This window comes from Medicago sativa, chromosome 1, assembly GCF_051527215.1.
Source record: "Medicago sativa cultivar Bolivia chromosome 1, Bolivia_mono, whole genome shotgun sequence".
In the NCBI taxonomy this organism is placed as follows: Eukaryota; Viridiplantae; Streptophyta; class Magnoliopsida; order Fabales; family Fabaceae; genus Medicago; species Medicago sativa.
In genome coordinates, this window is record NC_140749.1 from 85,742,249 (window position 1) to 85,759,572 (window position 17,324).

Genomic DNA, 17,324 nt, shown 5'->3' on the forward strand with positions numbered 1-17,324 from the left:
TGATTTCGCTATTTCAATGAACATAATTCAAATCTACTCAGATACGGTTGTAAAATGGTCATTTGTATCACTTTAATAATAATTTCAACTTTTCTCAATTTTTTTTATAAAAAAATTAACATTGTTTTAAAAACTATAGTGACCATTCTATCCATTTGTTCTCTATATCTTTAAGCAACAAGGAATACATGCAAATTAAGACAGTTTAATGGTATATAACATAGACTGGTCAGGCCAAGTTGTGGATGAGTTAGTAGTCAAGAGAAATAAGTAGTTGCATGTAAATCTAATGGTCTTTACCTTCGTTCATCAGATTAAGGCATGCAATAAAAAACTAAACATCAATACTAGTAACAATTACATTCAGATCAACCAAGGAAAATTGAGAATCCTCATCACAGTCACACATTTACTTCAATAAGAATTTTTTTGTCTCCACGCACAGGTACAAGTTAATTAACAAAAGAAAACTGAGAATACTGATCATATATATGATTGTACTAGAGATCGACTCCTCATAACATATATATATATATATATATATATATATATATATATATATATATATATATATATATATATATATATGATTACCTTTACAATAAAATTGCGTGATCCAGTTTATTTTGCAGCTGAGCAAGATTAAGGCGTGTCAAGTTCTCCACCTATATATTCAACAACAATAATTCATATATATATGCTTATTAATTAAACTTGTGCAAATTCCAAAACTCAGAAATACCCTAGACTCTAGCTAGATCGTAATATAACTAATTAGTATACACAAAATAAAACTAAGTAACTTAATAATTAATTAGCTAGGTACCTCAGATTTAATAGTATGAAATATTTTGCCATTTACTTGGTTGGTAACACAATGAACAACATCACATCCTTCTTGAAGTATTATTTCCATTAAATCTGATAAACGTGAACTACAATCCTCAAAACCACTACATATAACAATTTCCACCCCACCTGGAATTAGATCAATCTTGACACACTTCACTACACTTGTAGGATCTGCTGATAATTCATTTCCAGTTTCAACCCTACTTGAACTAACCATTTCTTTGATCTTATCTCTCTTTATTTCAAGTTCATTAATTTTCTGCTTCAAAATTTGGACATAATTTGCAGCCTCACCTATGTGATCTGATACTGAACGCTTACCCTAAAATCAAAGATGTTATGAAAAATACAATATAATATAATAATATGTACTACAATTAACATCATGTTGATAAATAATAAGAGGAAAAAAAAATACAATTAATTAAAGACCTTGATGAGCTCAAAAGGGAGTGAAGAACGGAGGGATGAACATAGACTAGACATTTGCATCCTCCTTTGCTTTTCAACTTCCCTACGAATCATCTTTTTCTCATCATTGTCCGATGTAGTTAATATTTTATGCTGATTCAGATCTTCGGCCATTTTCCTGGCAGGATTAATCCCCTTAAAAGATTCTTAATCTCCACAAATCAGATCTTTGTCTATATATTTGAAAGGGTATCCTAATTATTGTGTAGTTTGGAAAGAGGAAAAAATAAACAGCAACCCTACTATTTGGAGATGAGTATCTTAAAGTTCTTTATATATATTATATATTGTTGATTACACTATTTCTTTAGTTTAGACCAAGTGTGATTTTGATTGGTGCGCGGTGTGTGAGTGTCACTCATAATTTGTTTTCCTTTAGTTTACACTAGTGTGATTTTGATTTTATCATCAAGTTATTTCAAGGTGTGATTTTGATTTTATCATCAAGTTATTTCAAGTCAAATCAAGTACCATAATTATATTATCAAAAATATTAAGTATAATAATTGTCAATTTTATTTTACTAAAACCCTTAAATTTTACTTTTTTTTATCAACACATCTTGGGGTTTATGATGAATTTATGATATGAAATAATACATTTTTTTTTATTGGATATGAAATAATTTTTTAACCGTATACAAGTTACAAATTTAGGGGTGTGCATGTATCTAACAAAATTGGTTCAAGAGGGTAGTGTTTTTTTTTTTTTTTTTTTTTAAGGATGGTTCAAGAGGTAGATATTTTTCTTTTTTAGTAAAAATTGATTTTTATATTAATAAAAAATGAAAAGCAAATATAATATTTATTAAAATTGACTAGATATAGTAAGATCATCTTTAGATTGCGTCCATGTTAGACGCTCCCACAAATTTAGATAAATTGATAAAATTTAAAGAATTTGTAATATGTGAATGAAGGCAATTTGATGTAGAAGAATGTTGAAGTAAAAAAAAATCAATTTAATTTCCGAGAATTTTAATTTAACTGAATTTTTTTTTTTGAAGAAATTTTAACTGATTGTAATATGGAAATTTCTGGACGCAAAAAAATGGTTCCAAGGTAGACCTCATTATTTTTATTAAAATATTGTATTTTATAATAAAAAGGGGGAAGATATGTATTTTTTTTACATGGGTATGTAAAATTATATTGTAATTTATTAAAAAAAATTAAGAGAGTTCACCTATATATTTTTTTTAATTAGATCCATATTAAATGCATCCATAAATTCTAAGGATTTTTAAGTAAATAAAAAGTAAATGACATTTTTTATTTTATACATAGATTTAGTTGTCTTTTTTAGCTTGTTGACAACAAAATGGTGATCACGTCGGACATATTCTCTTTAGGAATTTAGTTGTCTTTTTTAGCTTGTTGACAACAAAATGGTGATCATGTCGGACATATTCTCTTTAGGATGGGGAGGGTAGTGAGGTTTGAAAATGGCGGAACATGTTGTTGGCTTGGGAGGAAGAACAAGCGAGGGAGTGCCGTAAATTATTACATTTTATTGTTTTGCAAGCTGACGTGGGTGACAGGTAGATTTGACAACTCCATGTATTAAAAAAATACAATGTTTCTAGTTTTATAACTCTTTGCTTTCATTGGATCAAACAAACTATGTCAATCACACAAATACCATTTGACATAAAAGGTTCCTTTAAAAGTCGACATTTTCACTTGACGTTTGCGTAATCGTAGACAAACAACATATAATTTAATTAGGAGAAGGGTATTTCAACCAAACACTCAATTTTGCATAGGTAGTTGTGGCATTTAGGAGGACGCTGATCATCTATTCTTGTCTTGTGAATTTTTCGGCAAAATTTGATTTGATAAATATAATTGGCTGGAATTTGTTACAGTTTAGCCGGCTCATGTCACAGATCATCTACTTCAATTTGGATTCCTGGGTGGCTTCTCAAAAAACATTTGTTTTGTCCTTTCATTTGGTTTGGCTGTCTTGTGTTAAGGTTGTTTGGCACGAAAGACATGCACGGGTTTTTCAACAAAAGGAGGTTTTTATTCACCATCTTCTTAAAAAAAATTAAGCTTCAATATTTATGGTGGCTGAAGATGAATCATTCTAATTTTGCTTTTAACTATTATATGTGATGGCTTAACTCTTGTGTTTGGAAGTTATGTTTTAGTGGATGAACACCTACTATTTTAGAATCCTTTGGAGTTTTTGTGTAGTTTATACACGCTAGGTCCCTGGAAGTGGGCGCTAGGTGCCAGATTCTTCTTTCTGAAGCGATGGGTCTTTGGAACTGGGCGCTATAGCACGATAACAACATCACAATGTTGGAACAAAATGTGTTTAACAATGAACCTTAAAGGATTTTGATGATAACAAGGTATTAAAAAATTGTAAATTGGACTAGCTAATATTTGTTCAAGTGTACAGAACCATAATTATAAAGTTACATCATCATTGGTTCTGAATGAGCAAATAAAGAGCTATGGAAACAACAAAAATTTGAAGCTTGGACGCTCCTGAAGGCATCTTGCTACTGAAGAGAAAAAGCGCTCCTGAAGAAATAGCGCTCCTGAAGTAAGCTGCTCCTGAAGAATAGTGCTTCTGAAGACAAGAGGTCCAGAAGCCACATCATCAGAAGCTGCGTCATCAGAAGCTGCAGAAGTCATATTATCAGAAGCTGCATCATCAGAAGCTGCCTCATCAGAAGCCATTTCACCAGAAGCTGAATATCAACTGGATTTGCAAAGAATCAAGAATTGAAGAATCATCAATGCAAAAGCTGTCTATTGGATTCGAAAACACAAACAAAGGATTAGTGGAGTTTGCAACGGTCATTTCAAAGGTGTTTGAAGGCGTGTGTTTGCAATTTGGACGAAAGCGTTGACATTGTACTTTGTACGAATTGTACAACCACGTTCTCCACTACTCTGTTTTGTGTCCGCACTACAGGACAAGAAAACAGCTCCAGAATACGGTTTCGCCTGCATAGATGTTCCTTTGGATAAGGAATGGATTTCAAATTTGTTCTTCATAGGACAACAGCCAAATCAGGCAAAAGATTATTGGTGAAAGATCAAGCTTCAACAACGACTCTTTGGTGTGCTGGCAATTTCACAACGTCTCTCTCACACCTCTATATAAAGGAGTGAAGACTTAGAGAATTGGTAATGCAAGAACGCTGAACGAAAGACTCACAAGATTTTCACAAGTACCAAACCTCTGCTGAAATTGTTCTGCATTCACTTAGAATTTCCGTGTCTCAAAGTCATATCTTAGAAATTCTTAAGTCCATTGAGTCTGTATCTGATTTGTATTGTGAGCACCTCTGATTGTATATCAAGTGTTCAACCTTAAACAATTTTCTGTGTAATTTTGTTTAGTTAGGAAGTCTCTTGCAGTTGTGCTTGAGCAGGAAGTCTCTTGATTGTGTTCTTGAGCAAAGGAAGTCTCTTGCTTGTGTGCTTGAGCATTGGAAGTCTCTTGCTTGTGTGCTTGAGCATTTGTAATCAGATATTACTCATAGTGAAATCTCCTTGGAAGTGCAAGGGGGACTGGACTACTTCCGGATTGTGGAAGGAACCAGTATAATTGCTTTGTGTCGTTCTTCTTCTCTCTCTCTCTGTTTTATTCCGCTGCATTTAGATTCTGATTATCACTTCAGAAGCTGTCTCACTTAGCTTCTGATCAGTGTGTTCAGTTTTTAGGAGAAACGAAGAATTTTTCAAAAACACAATTCAACCCCCCTTCTTGTGTTTTTCTCACCTTCAATTGGTATCTAGAGCCTTGGTCTGTTGTGTATCACTTAACCGTGCAACAGTCAAAGATCTGAGAAAAACATGACTACTCCTCCTCCTGATGGTGATACTAGCTATAAAAATGTCTCACATGATTATAGTGATAGTAAGAAAACCAGTGTTGGAAAAGTTCCAAAGTTCAATGGAGATGCTGAAGAGTTCTCTTGGTGGAAGACCAATTTTTACAGTTACATCATGAGCCTAGATGAAGAATTGTGGGATATTCTGGAAGACGGCGTTGGTGGTTTAGTCCTTGATGAAGAAGGAGCTGCTGTGGATAGAAAGAAACATACTCCAGAACTGAGGAAACTTTACAAGAAGCATCATATTATCAGAGGAGCTCTTGTCACTGCCATACCCAAAGCAGAATACATGAAGATGAGTGACAAATCCACTGCTAAAGCTATGTTTGCTTCTCTCTGTTCAAATTATGAAGGGAGCAAGAAGGTCAAAGAAGCAAAGGCTCTCCTGCTTGTACATCAGTATGAGTTATTCAAAATGAAGGATGATGAAACTATTGAGGAGATGTACTCAAGGTTTCAAACCTTAGTTTCTGGTCTACAGATTCTAAAGAAGAGCTATGTTGCTTCTGATCATGTAAGCAAGATTCTCAGAAGCTTACCTGCCAGATGGAGACCGAAGGTGACTGCCATTGAGGAAGCTAAAGATTTAAACACTTTAAGTGTCGAAGATCTTGTTAGTTCTCTCAAAGTTCATGAGTTAAGTCTTAATGAACATGAGTCTACTAAGAAGAGTAAATCAATAGCTCTTCCATCCAAAGGCAAGTCATCAAAAGCTCTCAAAGTGGTTGAATCTGAAGAGGAAGAACAGTCAAGTTCAGATTCTGAACCAGATGCTGCAGAAATGGCCATGCTCTCAAACAGACTTCAATATCTGGCCAAGAAGAACAGAAAGTTTCTCTCCAGAAGGGGTAACTCCAGAAGCTCAAGGAAAGAAGATCAGAAGGGATGCTTCAACTGTAAGAAGCCTGGACACTTCATTGCTGAATGCCCTGATCTTCAAAGAGAAAAGTCAAAGGACAAGTCAAAGAGGTCTACATTCAAACCAAGCAAACTCAAGAAGCAGATTAAGCAGAGTTTAATGGCAACCTGGGATGATTTGGGTAGTGAATCTGGATCTGATAAAGAGGAAGCTGATGAAGATGCAAAGGTAGCTGTTGGGTTGGTAGCAACAGCAACTTCAGAAGCTGGGTCAGATTCAGACTCAGAAGATGAAAATGAGGTATATTCCAAAATTCCCAGAGATGAACTTGTTGAGTCACTTAAAGAACTTCTTACACATTTTGAAGTAAGAACCAATGAGTTGAAGGATTTAAAAGAAAAATATGCTGATTTGGTACAACAGCAAAAATCAACTTTATTGGATCTGAAAGCTTCTGGACAAGGACTTAGGGGCTTTGACTTCATGTGTAAAACATATGAAGATCAGCTCAGGTTCTTATGTCAGAAGCTACAAGAAAAGTGTAATGAAAAACCTTTAAGTAACCATGAAATTGCTCTTGAAGATTTTATTATATCTGGCATTGACAGAAGCAGAGTAGCTTCTATGATTTATAGCATTTACAAGAACAATGGCAGAGGAATTGGCTTTCCAGAAGTGAAACTGGAGAAAACCAATCTAAAGTCTTGTTGTGAATGCATCAAGGAAGGTCTGAAAACATTCTTTGTACCAGAAGGGGCTGAGTTGGAAACTGTTGTTCAATCAGAACCTGAAGCTTCTAGTTCTAAGGCTAAGATTACTTCAAAGCCAAAGAACTCTAAGTCAAAGGCTATGATCAAATCTGATTCCAAAACTTCAAAGGTTAGGATCCTGAAAAGATCAGAACCTATTCCTCAGAGTCTGGTGAAACCAAAATCTGGGGTTCTGAAGTCTAAGTTTCAGAAGAAGACAGTTACTGCTTCTGAAGTACCAAAACCTAAGGTGATGGTTAATCAGAAGCAACCCAACTCACAGCACAAGGTACAAGAAGTGAAGAGTAAAGCCTTAAGTACTAACCTTCCAGGACCCATAGAACAATGGGTACCTAAATCTAAAAATGTCAATGATGCAGGTATGTCTAAGAGCAGTGCCAAAGCAAAGATCATGGTACCTAGACAGTGGTTGCTCAAGACACATGACAGGAGACAAGTCCATGTTCCTCAGCCTAACAATGAAAGAGGGAGGAAATGTGAAATTTGGAGGCAACCAGTCAGGCAAGATCATAGGTACAGGAACTATTGGTAACTCCTCTACCTCAATTAATAATGTATGGTTGGTAGATGGTCTTGAACATAACCTTTTGAGCATTAGTCAATTTTGTGATAATGGTTATGATGTGCTTTTTGAAAAACCCAACTGTACAGTAATCAACAAGGAAGACAAATCCATTGTGTTCAAAGGAAAGAGAGTTGACAATGTCTATAAAATCAATTTTTCTGAACTGGCTGATCAGAAGGTGATTTGCCTACTATCAGTGAATGATAAGAAATGGATGTGGCACAGAAGGTTGGGACATGCTAACTGGAGGTTAATCTCTAAGCTTAGTAAGTTACAACTTGTGAAAGGGCTACCAGACATTGACTATCATTCAGATGCACTCTGTGGTGCATGTCAGAGAGGGAAAATTGTGAAATCATCTTTTAAAACAAAAGATATTGTTTCAACCTCAAGACCTTTAGAATTACTCCATATTGATTTATTTGGACCAGTAAGTACTGCATCCTTATATGGAAGCAGATATGGATTAGTCATTGTTGATGATTACAGCAGATGGACTTGGGTGAAATTCATAAAGAGTAAAGATGTTGTGTGTGATGTATTCAGTAGCTTCTGCACTCAAATTCAATCTGAAAAAGAATCAAAAATTTTGAAAGTCAGAAGTGATCATGGTGGAGAATTTGAAAATGAGCCATTTGAAGCTTTTTGTGAAAAACATGGAATTTTCCATGAATTCTCTTCTCCTAGAACACCACAACAAAATGGGGTTGTAGAGAGAAAGAATAGAACTTTACAAGAAATGGCCAGAACCATGATTCATGAAAACAATTTACCAAAACATTTTTGGGCAGAAGCAGTGAATACAGCATGCTATGTTCAAAACAGGATCTATATTAGACCTATTTTGGAGAAAACAGCATATGAACTCTTTAAAGGAAGAAAACCCAATATCTCTTACTTTCATCAATTTGGATGTACATGTTACATTCTGAACAACAAGCTCTACCTAAAGAAATTTGATGCCAAGGCCCAAAGAGGAATCTTTTTAGGTTACTCTGAAAGGTCAAAGGCATACAGGGTGTATAATTCAGAAACACTCTGTGTTGAAGAATCTATGCACGTTAAATTTGATGACAAAGAGCTTGAAGATAAAACTTCAAAGCAAGGTGAAAGTTTTGCAGAGATACAGGTTCCTGAAGCTACTCCAGAACCTGATCAGATGGCTGAGTCTGAAAATAGTCCAGAAGCTGAACCCACATCAGAAGCACAAGATGAAGCTGCTTCTGATGAAGCACAAGATGACTCACATCAAGAAGATCCTCCCAGAAACACATTCAAACACAAGTCTTCACATCCTGAAGAGCTAATCATTGGAAACAAAGATAGTCCAAGAAGAACAAGATCACATTTCAGACAAGAAGAGTCAATGATTGGACTAATCTCAATGATTGAACCTACAACAGTTGATGAAGCACTTTCAGATGATGGATGGATCCTAGCTATGCAAGAAGAGTTGAATCAATTTCAAAGAAATGATGTGTGGGATCTGGTACCCAAACCTCAGCACAAGAACATTATTGGAACAAAATGGGTATTCAGAAACAAGCTGAACGAGCAAGGTGAAGTAACAAGAAACAAAGCCAGGCTTGTTGCACAAGGGTATAGTCAACAAGAAGGCATTGATTACACTGAAACGTTTGCTCCAGTTGCAAGATTGGAAGCAATCAGGTTACTTCTTTCCTATGCAGTTAATCATGGCATAATATTATATCAGATGGATGTCAAGAGTGCATTTCTCAATGGTGTCATAGAAGAAGAAGTGTATGTTAAGCAACCTCCTGGATTTGAGGATATTAAATATCCTGACCATGTTTTTAAATTGAAGAAATCACTATATGGCTTGAAACAAGCTCCCAGAGCTTGGTATGATAGACTAAGTAATTTCTTAATCAAAAATGATTTTAAGAGAGGACAGGTTGACACTACACTCTTCAGAAGGACCCTTGGGAAAGATATTCTTGTTGTGCAAATATATGTTGATGATATAATATTTGGTTCTACTAATGCATCTCTTTGCAAGGAATTTTCTGAGTTAATGTGTTATACCCTAATTTTGGACCTAAAAATACTAGTCAATCTTTCTTTTCTTGCATTACAAGTCATTTGAACTATCTCTGATCAATTGAATCTTTCTCTGCATTTTATTTCAATTTTATTTGCAAAATTTACATGCAAGGGTATTTTAGTCATTTCCTATGTCAAGTGTCTCTCAGTCTTTCAAAAGTTTGTTTGAAGTCCTTTCAAGTAGTGTGAATAGGTCTCTGTATCATTCTATATCAAAACCCTTTCCAAAAATTGCATTTGAAGTCATTTTGGGTCAGTTTTGCCCCTAGGGGCATTTTAGTCTTTTCAAGTGTCAAAGTACTGTCTAAATCCTAAAAAAATTGTCTCTGAATCTTTTAATTTTGCTTGCATGAGTCCTTGATTCAATTCCTTGTTAAAAATCCATTTTAAAATTCGTATCTGAGTCATTTACAGTCGTTTTAGCCCCAGGGGCATTTTAGTCATTTCACACGAAATTTCGGCAGAGAGGTACTTTAAAGTACCTCATTTAGGCCATTTGTTCGTTTTAGTCCGTTTTGTCAATTTTAATCGTTTCACTTTACGTTGTGTTCCAATTACCATTTTTTAATTCATTTTTATTTTTATTTTTTATTTTTTAGTCCTAAACTTCTAAAAATTGCATTTTTGGTCCTTCTTTCCAAGTCATCAGGTCTGTACACATGTCAGTTCCTCATTTGTCCACTTGTCCAAGAGTTTGTTACAAAATTATGCCACATGTCATTTTTTTATTTGTCCAAATTGCACAAGTGTCAGCTATAAAGCCCAGTCATCTCAGTCAATGCCAACAGACCCATTCATTCAGTGCCAACTCACACAAACACATCACAATTTTCTCTCTCTTGTTAGTTAAGATCAAGATTCAGAAATCTGAAGAAAATCTTCGAAGTTCATCAAGAACTTCGCATGAAGTTCATCTTCTCCGAACCCTAATCTCTTCAATTCTCCATCAAATCCTTCAATTCACACGCAATTCAATCCCACAGAATCCTCACAGTCCTCAAAACAGTTTCAATTTCACAGGGAACGCAAGAATGCACAAAATCACATAGGAACCCTAATTTTCCTGAATCAACAATTCGAGGCAGACTTATGGATTTCGTCACAATTCTCAGTGAATCCATTGCTGGATTCTCATCATTGAACTGTGCTTCGCAATTCTAGTGCGAATCCATCACCTACAGTGACGAATTCAAGCACGATCACGAAGTCTGGATAGCGCGAAGAGAAGAAGAAAGAACGAAGTGAATTCTGGAACGGCAAGAAGCATCAGAAAACTCAAAAGCTTTCTCAAGAATCTGTGTTCGAATCTCCACTAAAAAATCCAGGTAACTTCGAAAAGACCTTTTCGTTTCACCTCAAATCTTCATCAAAGGTCCATAAACAAAAATAAACGGTGAATCCAGTGGATTAATAAGCCTTGAGACTCATTCAGTTGAAAAAGGTTGAAAGAAGTTCAGAAAACTTGAAACCGAAACCCTAAAGTACAAATCCACGAAGATTCACGGTTTATTTTACAAATACAAGTTCATATTCATAATCAGTAGAGGAAATAGTCCAGAGTAGAGCCTCATTTCAAGAGATTTCGAAAAGATTTGAAAAGCTTGAAACCGTAAGTTCGAATTGTAGATCTACAAAGATTCAATGAGTTTTAGAAAAAACGAAGTAGATCTTCAAACTCAGGAAGGAAAAACGAACACATCGGTGTAAAAAGCTTTCGAAAATAGTCAAGTATGGAGTTCCGGCACGGTGGTTCCGTCACCGGAAACCTAACCGTCGCCGGAAACTTCATCGGTGTTCATATTTTTCCAGAAAGTCACGAGGTTGAAGATGAAGGTTGGGTGAGAGCTTCTCTCACTAAACCACAATGTAGAGAGAGAAGTTAGGGTTAGAAATGAGGGAAAAACCGGTTCATGGCCTTATATAGGCCACTGAACCGGTTCACCCCATGGACCAACCCGTTTCCTACCCCTACCCGGTCCATTCATTTAGTTTAAGCCCAATTCCCATGTCTGTGCATATGCTGCTCTTTGCGCCCCCATCTCTGCATGCTTCTTGCTAATTGTTGCTGTTCATACCCCCTGCATGTTCAAAAATCTTAGAAAAGATTCCAATTAACTTTCCATAGGTTCTTGATGATGTTCTTGATGTTTTTATGACATTTTTGCATGATAAATTTTGTTAAAAAATATATGTAGCTTTTTCCTTGTTTTTTTTTTATTAGAATTGATCATTTTCTTGTCATTTTTAGTCCAAAAAACCCTTTAAAAAATTCCTAAAAATTCACGTAGGTTTCTTGATATTTTTGTAGTATTTTGTGATAATTTTCACATGTTAAAATTGGTTAAAAAATTAGGTGTCAATTTTCTTGCTATTTTTGTCATATTTTGTGCTAAAAATAAGTGGATCTTTGCTTGATTTTAACCCAAATGGCTTGATGAATGTTGGTGACCTATACTACTTGAGTTCATAGGATTTTTAGCTACTGTTTGTGTTTAATTTTGTTGCATAATTGTGAATTTTGGTAGGTTACTTAGCTTACAAGTCATTAGGTAGTTAAATAATGTAAATATGCCCCAAATTTGTTTTAAAATGTCAAGTAGATCATGTAGCCTTAATTCCCATTCCAAAACTTGTTTCTAAACCTTTAAAATGTAATTGGAATGTGAGAATTATAGGTCACTTGGTTCTTGCATTTTATGAACAAATTTTAGCTATATTTGCACTATTTTCTATCCTTTATATTCTAGTATTTCTCTTACTCCATTTCTCTTGATATTGTCATGTGCTACTAACTCCTTTCATTTCATATTTCATATTCATTATAAGCATCTCCATTTCATCCCATTTTCATCTCTATTCTTCTTGCAATATAATTTGTATTAAGACTTAGAATGTAATGTTTAGGAGATTTTGTAATATTCTTTCATGCTTTTAATTTCTTGGCAAAGAGGCCATAGAATGTATCTAGGGTATGATGTAAAGGACAATGGACTCTAATGATGTACACCGACACAAGCACCGGCACATGCACACACACCACCATAGCTAGAATATGCATGTTTAGATGTATGTTTAGGATTGTATGTTTAGATGAATGCCTAGGGCTTTAAACTTAGAAAAAACCAATTTTTCAAACAAATGTGAACAACTTCACACAAATTTTTTTTCAAATAAACCTTGGGATCCAATATCCCATTGAATTTTCCTTTTATTTTCTAAATCAAAAATCCAATGAAAATAATCATACTTTGACTTGTTTTTGCAAATGACTAATTCAACCTCACAATTTTCCAATCTCATGCCCTTGAGGCCTCTTTCTATTCTTCAAACTCCATTTTCAAACTTAAAATCAACCAACAAAAACAAAAACATTTTTGGAAGAGAACTACGGTGGATTTGATCCCTTAATCGGGTACGTAGGCAAGGAACCAAAATTCCTTCAATTCAACTAAAATAAAAATCCAAAAACATTCTTCTCCCTCCAATTCTTCACTTAGAACATTCTTAGGTTTAATAAACATTTTCAAAATAGCATTTAAAAATAAAGCGCGCGCGTAGAAGTTAAAGACGGTTCCTATAGGTTACTATAGTCGTTATGGGTGCCTAACACCTTCCCGTAGCGAAAACAACTCCCGGACCTCGATTCTCAAGGGTTTTGCTTACTTTTTCCCTTCCCAAGAAAAAATAAGATATCACCGGTTTGAAAGGTTCAAACGTAATCAATGTTTGACACCCGAAAACCAAGATAAAACAGCTGGCGACTTCACTGGGGAGATTCGAGAGTTACGCCTAGTCTTTATTTCCACGCTTGCGCTTCTTTTTTACTTGCTTCTTTTACTTGTTTTCCTATGTGAATAAATGTTTAATTTCTTGCAAACGTGTGGGGTGAGAATATCAAAAGTCCTGCACCCGGGCTGAGTGAACTTAGGATTTAGGAGGGATATAATCGACAATTCATTCCGGGGGTTGCCTCGTGTTTTGGATTATGCGATCAATCCCACATAGCTGAGGCATTTTGGAGGTGATGTTGTCGGCGCGGGTTGTCGCGTTTAGGCACTTTACTTCTAATTGTTCTATGACGCTATGGACCGTAGATAACCAAACCCATCCATGGCCATTTTCTAGGATGTAGTGCGGAGGCTAAACCGAGTGTCGTCTCGAGTTTTAGTCGTCACGCGATACTACACTCAAGTTAGACCTTCCACGTATAATCATGGAGCGAGAGTTGTCTCGTGACACCGTGAGATACGTCGGAGAGGTTGCAACTTGGGAACCTTTTTAGAACCCGGTTACTATTATCCTAAAACCCTAGTTTCACCGGACACCGTGTCCACCCATGACTCCTCGACTTTGAACTTCAAACCCACCATGTTTTCTCCGAATTTGAACATGATCATGCATTCATGCATACATGCATACATGCATAAACCTTTTTGTCATGCATTGTTATCGAAGGGCTTAGACAAGTTGAATTTGTAAACATTGTAGGCATGAAGATGACTAAGTCCTACAAGTTCAAGGAAGTGGATTTGGCTAGTTTGAGAGATTTGGCACTCAAGATTGAGGATTCGACTGGTTTCCGACACCGTTACGGGGCTTTACTTCCTATTCTTCATACTAGTGTGGATGAGAAGCTTGTGCACACTCTAGTGCAATTCTATGATCCGGAGTATCGGTGCTTCACTTTTCCAGACTTTCAGTTGGTGCCTACTCTAGAGGCTTATTCTTCCTTGACGGGTTTACCTATTGCTAAGGGGATACCTTTCTCAGGACCTGAAAACCCTCTTCCTCCATTGGTTATTGCTAAGGATCTCTATCTCAAGACCACCGATGTCTCCAAGAATCTTGTTACTAAGGCACATATCCGGGGGTTCACTTCAGAGTATCTTCTTTGGAAAGCCAACCTCAATACCACTTGTCAGGACACTCTTGAGGCTATTCTTGCACTTCTCATCTATGGACTTATTCTCTTTCCGAATCTCGATGGCTTCGTGGACATGAATGCTATTATGATCTTCCACTCCAAGAATCCGGTTCCTACTTTGCTAGCTGACACATACCATGCTATTCACGATCGGTCCAGCAAAGGTCGTGGATACATTCTTTGTTGTGTGCCTCTCCTCTATAGGTGGTTTATTTCGCACCTTCCGCAGTCTTTCCATGACAATCCGAGGAATTGGTCTATTTCACAGAGGATTATGGCTCTCACTCCTAATGAGGTGGTTTGGCTCACTCCCGCTTCTAGGGTCAAGGAAATTATCTTTGGTGGTGGAAAGTTTCTTAATGTACCTCTTCTTGGTACCCGGGGTGGAATCAACTATAATCCGGAGCTTGCTTTGCGACAATTTGGTTTCCCGATGAAAGATAAACCCATCAATCTTGCTACAGCTCCCTACTTCTTTCACTACTCCAATGCCCCCACCGGAATTAGAGAAGATTTCATGCAAGCTTGGACTAAGCTTCGGAAGAAAGAGGTGAAGCATATGGGTGTAAGGTCCGGTATTGCTCATGAGGCCTATACACAGTGGGTGATAAGCCGAGCTGAGGAGGCTGGTACACCTTACCCCTCTATGAGATATGTGTCTGCAACTGTTCCTACCATGCCTTTGCCTCTACTCCCACCTACCCAGGAGATGTATCAGGAGCATCTAGCTATGGAGAGTCGGGAGAAGCATCAGTGGAGAGCTAGATACTATGAGGCCGAGAACTTGATCATGACCTTGGATGGAAAGGGTGAGCAGCAGACTCATGAGGTCTTGACACTGAAGAAAGATTTAGCTAAGGCTAAGAGAGAGATTGAAGAGAAAGATATACTGCTTATGAGGGACTCCAAGAGAGCTAGGGGGGCCCGTGACTTCTATGCACGATACTGCAGCTATGAGTCCGACTCAGAGGACGACGCTTCCACTTCCTATGCTTGAGGATTGCCATTTTCTGTTGTTATTTCCATTTGTTTATGTTGAAATTGTCTTGTAAAACCATATGTTGATTGTGTGTTTCCCGGTTATGTCAATTGTTGTTTAGTAATGTTTACAAGTTCATAATTTGTCTAAAACTCTTCGATAACACAAAAAGAGTCTTTTTTTTTTTGCATGCATTTACACATTTCACGCATCATATGCATTCATTGGCCACAAAAAACTTCTCTCGTGCTCATTGCCTCCTGGTTTTGTCCGCCGCAGTCTGAAAAGTGGCTCGTGTTCGCAAAGTCTACCAACCAGATAGAATTCATCAGACAAGATTTCACAAGAGAAGGATAATGGCTAACTTTGAAGAAGAAAATGCTCTGCTCCGGGCCGAATTGGCTGCTATGAAAGAAGATCTGGCTAAGGCTCATGACGCTATGTCCACCATGATGGCTGCACAGGAACAACCAGCCACTTCTATTCCAGTTACTGCTGAGGTGATTCCCTCTATCCCACTGTCTACTGTGGCTACTGATGCTCGTTTTGTTATGCCCAACGGCCGTCCTTATGGCCTCCCACCATTCTATTCTCCTAATACTGCTGCTGGTGTCTCTGGTTTTGCTGGTCAAGGACAGATCCCTGTGTCCACTGCTATGCCTCAGGTGACTACCGTCGTTACCGACCCTATTGTACACACTGTGCAACAGGTGATTGATGTTGATACTCCGCGTGGACAAGATCCCGCGATGGAAGCTATGAAAAGACAGTTGAAGGAGTTGGCTGGAGAACTCCGTGAAGTCAAGGCTAGCCGGGGAAGCAATGGTGCTCCTGCTAAAGCTCGTGATCTGTGCTTGGTATCCCGATTTGAGATTCCGAAGAAATTCAAAGAGCCAGAATTTGACAAGTACAATGGGACTTCTTGCCCACACAACCATGTTATCCGGTATGTACGAAAGATGGCTAACTACGCCGACAATGATGCACTGATGATCCACTGCTTTCAGAGTAGCTTGACAGATGATGCAGCAGATTGGTACACTAGTCTGAGCAAAGATAACATCCATACCTTTGAGGAACTTGCTGCTGCTTTCGAAGGTCAATATGAATTCAATACCCGTCTGAGGCCAAACAGGGATTCTCTCAAAGCCCTATCTCAAAAATCAGATGAAACCTTCCGAGAATACGCTCAAAGGTGGAGAGGGGCAGCTGCCCGTGTCTCTCCTCGACTTGATGAGGAAGAGCTGACACAGACATTCCTGAAGACTCTGAAGAAGGAATATAAGGAGAGAATGATAGTCTCTGCCCCAAACAACTTCTCTGATATGGTTACAATGGGAACTCGCCTAGAAGAGGCTGTCCGAGATGGTATTATTGTCCTGGAGAAGGGTGAATCTTCAAACAGTGCACCAAAGAAGTACGGTAATGGTCATCACAAGAGAAAAGAATCTGATGTGGGAATGGTGTCTGGTAATCCATCTGCAGCAGCCATGCAACTACCTTTGCCCTATCACTACATGCAATACTCTCAACATCCTTTCTTCCCACCATTCTATCAGCAATATCCTCTACCACCGGGTCAACCACCAATGCCCGTCAATGCCATCCCCCAGCAAGTACAACAACAGCCTCCTGCTCAACAGCAACGGCAGCAACAACAGGGTCCCCGATCCAAACCTTCTTTTCCAACAATACCAATGCTTTATGGTGAGCTGCTCCCAACTCTACTGGCCAAGGGGCACTGTGTCACCAGACCAGGCAAGCCTCCGCCTAATCCATTGCCTCCCAGGTTCCGACAGGACCTAACATGTGAATTTCATCAGGGTGCTCAAGGCCATGATATTGAAAATTGCTTTGCTCTGAAGTATATTGTGAAAGATCTGATAGAAAAGGGACGGTTGACTTTTGAGAATAGTGTTCCTCACGTCCTTGACAACCCGCTTCCAAACCATGCTGCTGTCAATATGATTGAGGCCTTTGA

At 37.5% G+C, this 17,324-nt stretch overlaps 1 protein-coding gene across 1 annotated transcript; it reads right to left on the reverse strand.

Moving 5' to 3' along the window:
• Positions 1–534: 534 nt before the first annotated feature.
• On the reverse strand, positions 535–1,574 carry LOC146958522 (transcription factor bHLH118-like). The gene is made up of 3 exons (XM_085740042.1): positions 1,285–1,574; positions 827–1,174; positions 535–665 (listed from the first exon to the last, which is right to left on the reverse strand). The coding sequence occupies exons 1-3, from the start codon at positions 1,435–1,437 to the stop codon at positions 597–599; spliced, it is 570 nt and encodes a 189-aa protein (XP_085596168.1). The 5' UTR covers positions 1,438–1,574; the 3' UTR covers positions 535–596.
• Between the last annotated feature and the right edge of the window lie 15,750 nt (positions 1,575–17,324).

Bases quoted from the DNA above. Each gene is read 5' to 3' on its own strand.
- LOC146958522 (XM_085740042.1), bottom strand. From the start codon at position 1,437: ATGGCCGAAGATCTGAATCAGCATAAAATATTAACTACATCGGACAAT. The intron at 1,175-1,284 runs GTCTTTAATTAA...CTTTGATTTTAG, and splicing joins TCCCTTTTGAGCTCATCAAG to GGTAAGCGTTCAGTATCAGA. The intron at 666-826 runs GTACCTAGCTAA...TTGAATATATAG, and splicing joins TTCATACTATTAAATCTGAG to GTGGAGAACTTGACACGCCT.